This window comes from Corvus hawaiiensis (genome assembly GCF_020740725.1).
Source record: "Corvus hawaiiensis isolate bCorHaw1 chromosome 34 unlocalized genomic scaffold, bCorHaw1.pri.cur SUPER_34e, whole genome shotgun sequence".
In the NCBI taxonomy this organism is placed as follows: Eukaryota; Metazoa; Chordata; class Aves; order Passeriformes; family Corvidae; genus Corvus; species Corvus hawaiiensis.
Window position 1 is genome coordinate 24,178 of NW_025963259.1, and position 8,582 is coordinate 32,759.

The 8,582-nt window shown below is 64.4% G+C and overlaps 2 protein-coding genes across 2 annotated transcripts in view; one reads left to right on the top strand and one right to left on the bottom strand.

Moving 5' to 3' along the window:
- Positions 1–498: 498 nt before the first annotated feature.
- Positions 499–7,842, top strand: LOC125320767 (methyl-CpG-binding domain protein 1-like). The gene is made up of 10 exons (XM_048293175.1): positions 499–638; positions 1,941–2,062; positions 2,603–2,717; positions 3,055–3,500; positions 4,367–4,407; positions 5,034–5,185; positions 6,708–6,842; positions 6,985–7,032; positions 7,142–7,198; positions 7,298–7,842. Exons 1-10 carry the CDS (start codon positions 630–632, stop codon positions 7,490–7,492), a joined length of 1,320 nt encoding a protein of 439 aa, XP_048149132.1. The 5' UTR covers positions 499–629; the 3' UTR covers positions 7,493–7,842.
- Positions 7,843–8,123: 281 nt separating this feature from the next.
- Positions 8,124–8,582, bottom strand: part of LOC125320768 (CXXC-type zinc finger protein 1-like) — a 3,522-nt gene continuing 3,063 nt past the window's right edge. The window contains exon 5 of the mRNA XM_048293176.1: positions 8,124–8,170. Coding sequence (XP_048149133.1) covers positions 8,124–8,170 — 47 coding nt within the window. The remainder of the gene's footprint in view (positions 8,171–8,582) is intronic.

Here is an 8,582-nt window from a genome sequence, read left to right on the forward strand (position 1 = left end):
GAAAAAGGAGTCTGGGGGTGTCTGTGGGGGGGGGGGGGGCATCAGCGGCATTCAGGGGTCGTCCACGAGATCTGTGGGGTCCGTGGGGGTAAATGGGGGCTCCTCTGGGATCTCGGGGCTCCTGGGGGACCCTTTTTGAGAACCTTCGAGACCCCCCCCCCCCGGAGTTTCGGTGCCCCCCCAGATCCTGCAGAGGCCGTGGGGATTCCCAGGGGGGAGGGGTGGGCAATGGGAGCAGCGTCCTTGGGGGGGGGGCTGGGAGGGGTCTCTGGCGGTTTTGGGGGGGGGGGGGGTTCCCAATGGGGCGGAGGGGCCTCGTCGGTGCTCATTAGCATAACCACGCCCACACGGCGCTTCATTAGCATAGCCCGCCTTTTCCGCGTCACGTGCTCCCCCCGCCCCGCCAGTCGCGTATCGCCCCGCCCCTCCCGCGCGGGGCGCATCCCCATTGGTGGATGCCGCGTCACGTGATTCAGAGCACCGCCCTCCCTTCTCTTCCCGCCCGGCGTTTCCTCTTCCGGCGCGGGGCCCCGCCCCCTCCGCCCCCCGCGGCCTCGCGGCGTCGCCGGAGGAAGAGGAGGGGGGAAGAGGAGGAGGAAGAGGAAGAGCTGCGCCACAGGCGGAGGCGGATGGGCACGGTGAGGGGCTGGGGGGCTGCGGGACCGGGCTTGGGCGTGGAGGGGGCAGGGCGAGCGATCCCAGCGGGGAGACGCGGCCGGGAGGGAAAGGCGGGCCCTGAGGGGGGCGGGGGGGGGGGAGCGTTTGTGTGGGGGAAGGGGGCGTGAGGAGGGGAGTTGTGAGGGGGAAGGGGGGTTTGGGGGTCGTTTGGGATGGGGAGGGGGAGTTTGGGGGTTGTTTGGGATGGTGGGGGGGAGTTTTGGGGTGGTTTTGAGGGGAAGGGGGGGTTTTGGGGTGTTTGTGAGGCGAAGAGAGGGGTTTGGGGTGTTTTTGAGGGGAAGGGGGGGGTTTGGGGTGTTTTTGAGGGGAAGGGGGGGTTTTGGGGTGTTTTTGAGGGGAAGGGGGGTTTGGGGCTGTTTATGAGGGGCAGTTTGTGGGGGCGTTGGGCTGTTTGTGAGGGGGAGGGGGGGGTTTTGGGCTGTTTTTGAGGGGGGTTTTGGGGGCTGTTTGTGAGGACAAGGAGCAGGCTTGGGCTGGTTTTGAGGGGCATTTTTGGGCTGTTTTTGAGGGGGGTTTTGGGGGCTGTTTGTGAGGAGAAGGGGAGGTTTTGGGGCTGTTTTTGAGGAGCAGTTCTGGGCTGTTTTTAGGGGCAGTTTTGGGGTGTTTTTTGAGGGATGTTTTTTGAGGGGCATTTTTGGGCTGTTTTTGAAGGCCGTTTGGGCTGTTTGTGAGGGGCATTTTTGGGCTGTTTTTGAGGGGGGTTTTGGGGGCTGTTTGTGAGGAGAAGGGGAGGTTTTGGGGCTGTTTTTGAGGAGCAGTTCTGGGCTGTTTTTAGGGGCAGTTTTGGGGTGTTTTTTGAGGGATGTTTTTTGAGGGGCATTTTTGGGCTGTTTTTTGAAGGCCGTTTGGGCTGTTTGTGAGGGGCATTTTTGGGCTGTTTTTGAGGGGGGTTTTGGGGGCTATTTGTGAGGAGAAGGGGAGGTTTTGGGGCTGTTTTTGAGGGGCAGTTTTGGGCTGTTTTTCAGGGGCAGTTTTGGGCTGGTTTTGAGGGGCATTTTTAGGCTGTTTTTGAGGGGGGCTTTTGGGGGCTCTTTGTGAGGAGAAGAGCAGGTTTTGGGGGCTCCTCCTGCGGGGGAGGGGCGGATTTGGGGATGTGTTTGTGTGGGGGGAGGGGGAGCTGCGTGCGGGAAGGGGGGGGAGGGGGGGGGAGTCAATGGAATCACGTGGGGGAGGGGGCGCGGCCGGGCCGTGTTTGGGGGCGGGGTCCGGGGATGTTTGGGGTCCTGACTCCCATCCCCACCCCGGTCTCCGGGGGTCTCAGCCCCCCCCGCAGGATGGCGGAGGGCTGGTCCGAGTGCCCGGCGCTGGGCCCGGGCTGGCAGCGCCGCGAAGCTTTTCGGAAATCCGGGGCCACCAGCGGCCGCAGCGACACCTACTACAGGAGGTGCCCCTCCCCCAGCCCCGTTTCCCCCTTCCCCCAACCCCCCCCCCCCCCCCACCCAAGGGCACCGCGGACCGCGGCTGGCGCCGGTTCTGCCCTTTCACCCCCACGTGCAGCTCCCTCCTCCCATCCCCCCGTCAGTTTGGGGGCTTCCCCCTAAGCCCTCACCCGCCAGGGGGGGTTCAGGGCCCCTCTGCCATCCCCCACCCTCTCCAGGAGATCCCCGGGGCTGCTTCAGTGTCCCCTTCTTCCCCCCAGCGCTGCACCCCCAAATATTTCCAGTGCCCTCAGTTTTGTCCAGGCCATTCTGAGGATCGGGGGGGGCCTTTTTGGGACCGCAGCAGGAGTTTTGGGGTCTCCTGAGCTGTGTTGGGACCCCCCCCCACCCCCGCTTTTCCCATTCCTCCCCCTGTTTCCCTTTGGCATCTGGGGGCTCCCTCGGGATCAGTGACCCCTTCCCCGGGTTCTGGGTCCCCTCCCCTCGGTTTTGGGGCCCCTTCCTTGGGTTTTGGGCCCCCTCCCGTGACCCGAGACCCCCGGCAGCCCCACAGGGCAGAAGTTCCGCAGCAAGATCGAGCTGCGGCGGTTCCTGGGCCCCGGGCACGACCTGAGCAACTTCGACTTCAAATCGGGGCTGCGGCGGCCCGGCCCCAGCCGGGTACGGGGGCTGGAACCCGGAAGGGGCCCTAAAAACCCCAAAAGAGCCTGGGGGGTGGGGGTGGGGAGGGGAAGCTGCAGCTCCCCTGGGGTTAGGGGGGGTCATCCCTAAAGTGGGGAGGAATTGGGGTGGGGGGGAGAAAGAAATGGGGCAGAGGGAGGAAAAGAGGGGGGGTGAGAAAAAGGAGGAAGGCTTGAGGAGACCCTGAATTGGGGGCGGGGGGGGTCCCTAAATTGGGGAGGGACAGTAATGGGGGGTCTTGAAGTGGGGAGGGGGGTCACAAGGGGTTCTCCCTCCACCCTGTGACACCCCTCCCCCACCATTTTCTGCCTCTCAGCCCAGGAAGAGCCCCAAATGGCGCCTGCCCGCCGGGCCCCTCCCGGAGCCCCCCAAAATCGTCAAGAAGGAGGAGGTGGAGGTGGAGGTGGGCGGGGCTGAGACCGACAAGGCCCCGCCCCTGCCACAGGAGGCCCCGCCCGCATCGGTTCAGGGCCCCGCCCGCATCGGTTCAGGCCCCGCCCGCATCGGTTCAGGCCCCGCCCGCATCGGTTCAGGCCCCGCCCGCATCGGTTCAGGCCCCGCCCCTCCCTGCGCAGGCCCCGCCCCCTCCGGTCGTGGGCCCCGCCCCCTCCTGTCCAGGCACTGCTTCTGCTGGCTCAGGCCACGCCCCCCTCAGTCGAGGCCACGCCCCCTCCCGTTGAGGCCACGCCCCCGCCGGAGCCCCCCCTCCGCAGGACCCGGAAGCGGCCGCCCCCCGGAGCCCCCCCAGGACGGGGTGGTGGCGTGAGTGGGGGACTGGGGGGGGGGTCCCTGGGGGTCGTGGGGTCCCCCAGGTGGGGGTGGAGGTCTCCTGGAACTCGGTGTGGGGGGAGGGGTCCTAGGGAAGGGTGGGGGGTCCCCAGGAGGGGGTGCCCAGGGAAGGGTTGGGGTCCCAGGGGAGGGTGGGGGTCCCCAGGAAGGGGTCCCAGGAGAGGGTGGGGGTCCCAGGGAAGGGTGGGGGTCCCCAGGGGTTCCCTGGGGGAAGTTTGGGGGGAGGTCACTGGGGAGAAATTCAGGGTAGGGGGGTTCCCTCGGGGGGGTTGTGGGATCCCTGGGGGCTGGGGGGTGCCGTGGGGGTGTTGGGGTCCCCCTGCCCCCCCCCAAAATGCCGCCCCCCTCCCCCGCAGGCTCTGCGCCGGCTGCCAGAGCCTCTTCCCGGGGGTGTCGCTGCCCCCCCCAGCGCCGCTGCCGCTGGCTCTGCCCTGACTGCCGTGGTGAGCTTCGGCCTCAGCGCCCCTCCTCCTCATCCTCCTCACGCTCCTGCTCCTTCTGAGGGTTTTCCCCCCTTTTCAAAGCTTTTTCTTTCTTTTTCTCGTACTCATTTCCCTCTTCTTGTCTTTCATTCTCTGCAGTTTTTTCCCATTATCATCATCATCCCCTGAATTGCTTCCACCCTGTGATTATGCTCATTTTATTGTTCTGAAACTTCCCCTTCCTCCTCCCTGATCCTTCCTTGCTTCCTTTTTCCTCTGTTTTGGACCATCCTGGGGAGCAGAGCCGAGGGGGGGGGGGGGGGGGAAGGGGAGGGCTCAGGGAGCTTGGAGGGCTCTGGGGGGGGGATCCCAGGTAAATTGGGGTGACCCTGACCCCCTTCCTCCATCTCCCCCCAGCCCAGAGACGAGACTTCAACCGGGAGCAGCGATTCTACAAGGTACCCCCCAGTCCCCTTGGGGGGGTTTGGGGGGCTGCCGTGCCCCTGGGTGTTCCCCAGATCCCTTGGGTGGGGGTTTGGGGGGGCTGCTGTGCCCCTGGGTGTTCCCCAGTCCCTCAGGGTGGGGGTTTGGGGGGGGCTGCTGTGCCCCTGGGTGTTCCCCAGATCCCTTGGGTGGGGGGTTTGTGGCGCTGCCGTGCCCCCCCAGCCCCTCAGGGTGGGGGTTTGGGGGGGCTGCCGTGCCCCTGGGTGTTCCCCAGTCCCTCAGGGTGGGGGTTTGGGGGCGCTGCCGTGCCCCTGGGTGTTCTCCAGATCCCTTGGGTGGGGGTTTGGGGGGCTGCCGTGCCCCTGGGTGTTCCCCACTCCCTTAAAGGGGTAGTTTGGGGGGGGCTGCCGTGCCCCTGGGTGTTCCCCACTCCCTTAAAGGGTAGTTTGGGGGGGGCTGCCGTGCCCCTGGGTGTTCCCCACTCCCTTAAAGGGTAGTTTGGGGGGGCTGCCGTGCCCCTGGGTGTTCCCCACTCCCTCAGGGTGGGGGTTTGGGGTGCTGCCGTGCCCCCCCAGCCCCTCAGGGTGGGCTTTGTGGCGCTGCCGTGCCCCCCAGACCCCTGACACCCCCCTCCCCACAGCGGGGTGGGCTGTGGCTCGTGCCAGGCCTGTCGCATCCCCGAGGACTGCGGCATCTGCAGCGCCTGCGCCCCGCAACCCCCCCGGGGGCCCCTCCGGGCCCGGCCCGACCCCCAAGTGCCTCCTGCGCCGCTGCCTGCGCATCGTCAAGAAGGTACCGGCCCCCCCCCGTGCCGCTGTCACCCCCCCAGTGCCACCAGCACCCCCGTCCTGGTGTCACCCTCCCTCCCCCCGCGGGTGTCACCCGCACCCCTGGGCTGCTGCTGGGCTGGGTGTCCCCCTTGCCACCTCTTTGTCACCTCCGTGTCCCCTCCTTGGTGTCCCCCTCCTTCTTTGTCCGAGGACACCGGCGCTAATTAACGTTAACCCGTGCTAATTAAGCGTTAGCTGCGTTAATTAACGCTGTGCTCTGATACCCCTCGTTGCTGGGTGTTACTGGGTGTCACCCCACGTTACCTGGGGGTGTCCCATCCTGGTGTCACCCCACGTTCCCTGCAGGGCCTGGGTGCGGCTCCTGTGCTCTCTGCCTGACCCCTGTCCCGCTGTCCCCTGGCTGTGGCTGTGCCTTCTCCCGTTCTTCTCCCCGTTTTCTCCCGTGTTTTCCCGTGTTTTCCCACGTCTATCTGTGTTCTCCCCACCTTCTCCCATATCCTGCCATGGTCACCTGAGCCCTGTCCCCCCCCCCTACCCTGGTTGTGGCTGCACATTCACCCACGTTATCCCACGTTTTTCGGTGTTTTCCCCACGTTTTTCGGTGTTTTCCCACGTTTTTCTGTGTTTCTCCCCGCATTTTCCCGTGTTCTCTGACATTATCCCATGCTGTGCCTCGTGTCCCCACAGGGCCTGGGCTGTGGCTCCTGTTCTGTGTCCCCCTGTCCCCTATGTCCCCTGTCCCCCATCTGTGGCTGTGCATTTTCCCATTTTCTCCTTTCCCGTGTTCTGCCCTGTGTCCCCACAGGGCCTGGGCTGCGGCTCCTGTCCCCCTGTCCTGTGTCCCCGTCCTGTGTCCCCTGTCCCCTGTCTGTGGCTGCGCATTTTCCCATATTTTCCTATTTTCTCCCATATTCTCACATATTTTCCTGTGTTTTCCCACATTTTCCCATGTTCTCCCGTGCCGTGCCCCATGTCCCCGCAGGGCCTGGGCTGTGGCTCCTGTCCCTTGTCTGTGGTTGCACATTTTCCCATATTCTCCTATTTTCTCCCGCATTTTCCCGTGTTTTCCCACATTATCCCACGTTCTCCCGTGCTGTGCCCCGTGTCCCCGCAGGGCCTGGGCTGCTGCCCCTGTCCCCGTGTCCCCCTGTCCCTGTGTCCCCTGTCCTCTGTCTGTGGCTGTGCATTTTCCCATATTTTCCTATTTTCTCCTATTATTTCCCATATTTTCCCATGTTCTTCCACGCTGTGCCCCGTGTCCCCGCAGGGCCTGGGCTGCTGCCCCTGTCCCCCTGTCCCTGTGTCCCCCTGTCCCCGTGTCCCCTATCTGTGCTTGCACATTCTCCCATATTCTCCCATATTCTCCCACATTTTCCCATGTTCTCCCGCACTGTGCCCCGTGTCCCCGCAGGGCCTGGGCTGTGGCTCCTGTCCCCTATCTGTGGTTGCACATTCTCCCATATTCTCCCGTATTTTCCCACGTTCTCCCACGTTCTCCCACGTTCTGCCCCGTGTCCCCGCAGGGCCTGGGCTGCGGCTCCTGCGCCGGCTGCCTGAGCACCGAGGACTGCGGCAGCTGCTGCATCTGCCTGCGCCGGCTGCAGCCGGGCCTCAAGCGCCAGTGGCGCTGCCTGAGGCGCCGCTGCCTGCGCCCCAAGGTGGGACCGCCCCCCGCAATTCACCTTCCCCTCCCCCTCGAGCGCCTCGGGGACCCCCTGGCACCTCCTGCCGCACCCTGGGGTATCCCCTCCTGACCCCCCCACCCCCCCCACCCTGTGTTGTTCCCCCCCCCCACCCCAGAAAGCCAGGGCGGCCAAGAAGACCCAGAGTCCGCGGCCCCTGACAGAGGTGAGTGCGGGACCCCCGGGGGTGGCACAGCCGGGACCCCTGGATGTCCTGGGTGGGGTTGGACCCCTGAGTGCCCCCCCTCACCCCCATTTCCCCCCCTCCCCCCCAGAAGTGGAAGCCCCCCGTGGAGAGGGAGCCCAGTGACGCCTCCAGCACCCGGCAGAGAGTGAGTGGGACCCCCCCCCCCCCCCCCCACCCCCAGAGCACATCCGGGACCCCCCAGCCCCTCCCCCCGCCCCCCCCCACTGACCCCCCTCCCTCCCAGAAGCCGCTGACCAAGGGGAAGGAGAAGAAGAAGCCGGGGCGACCCCCGAAGCCCCCCGGGCCCCGCGGTGGGGCTGGGGTGAGTGACAGCCCCTGGCTCCGCCCCCTGCCCCTTAGCCCCGCCCCCTCTACCCCTGGCCCCGCCCCTCCCGGGGCAGCTATTAGGGGCGGGGGGGGGGGGGGGGGGAAGCCGTAATGCCCTTAATATAAGGGCCTGAAAAAGGGGACAATATTGGGGTGCAGGTACCGTAATTATCCTAAAGGCTGTCCCAGCCCCAATGCCGGGGTTCAGGCTGTGGAATATTGGGGTGCAGGTACCGTAATTATCCTAAAGGCTGTCCCAGCCCTACTGCTGGGGTTCAGGCCATGGAATATTGGGGTGCAGGTACCATAATTACCCTAAAGGCTGTCCTAGGCCCCAGTGCTGGGGTTCAGGCCATGGAATATTGGGATGCAGGTACCGTAATTACTCTAAAGGCCGTCCCAGCCCCAATGCCGGGGTTCAGGCCATGGAATATTGGGGTGCAGGTACCATAATTATCCTAAAGGCTGTCCTAGGCCCCAGTGCTGGGGTTCAGGCTGTGGAATATTGGGATGCAGGTACCGTAATTACTCTAAAGGCCGTCCCAGCCCCAATGCCGGGGTTCAGGCCATGGAATATTGGGATGCAGGTACCGTAATTATCCTAAAGGCTGTCCCAGCCCCAGTGCTGGAGTTCAGGCTGTGGAATATTGGGGTGCGGGTACCGTAATTATCCTAAAGGCCGTCCCAGCCCCAATGCTGGAGTTTAGGCTGTGGAATATTGGGGTGCAGGTACCGTAATTATCTTAAAAGCTGTCATAGGCCCCAGTGCCGGGGTTCAGGCTGTGGAATACTGGGGTGCGGGTACCGTAATTATCCTAAAGGCTGTCCCAGGCCCTAATGCTGGGGTTTGGGCCGTGGAATATTGGGGTGCAGGTACCGTAATTATCCTAAAGGCCGTCCCAGCTCCTAATGCTGGAGTTCAGGCCATTCAATATTGGGGTGCAGGTACCGTAATTATCCTAAAGGCTGTCCCAGGCCCTAATGCTGGGGTTTGGGCCGTGGAATATTGGGGTGCGGGTACCGTAATTATCCTAAAGGCCGTCCCAGCTCCTAATGCTGGAGTTCAGGCCATTCAATATTGGGGTGCAGGTACCGTAATTATCCTAAAGGCTGTCCTAGGCCCTAATGCTGGAGTTCAGGCCATTCAATATTGGGGTGCAGGTACCGTAATCACCCTATGAGCTGTTCCAAGGCTGAACATT

Bases quoted from the DNA above. Each gene is read 5' to 3' on its own strand.
- LOC125320767 (XM_048293175.1), top strand. The intron at 2,718-3,054 runs GTACGGGGGCTG...TCTGCCTCTCAG, and splicing joins GGCGGCCCGGCCCCAGCCGG to CCCAGGAAGAGCCCCAAATG. The intron at 4,408-5,033 runs GTACCCCCCAGT...CCCTCCCCACAG, and splicing joins GGGAGCAGCGATTCTACAAG to CGGGGTGGGCTGTGGCTCGT.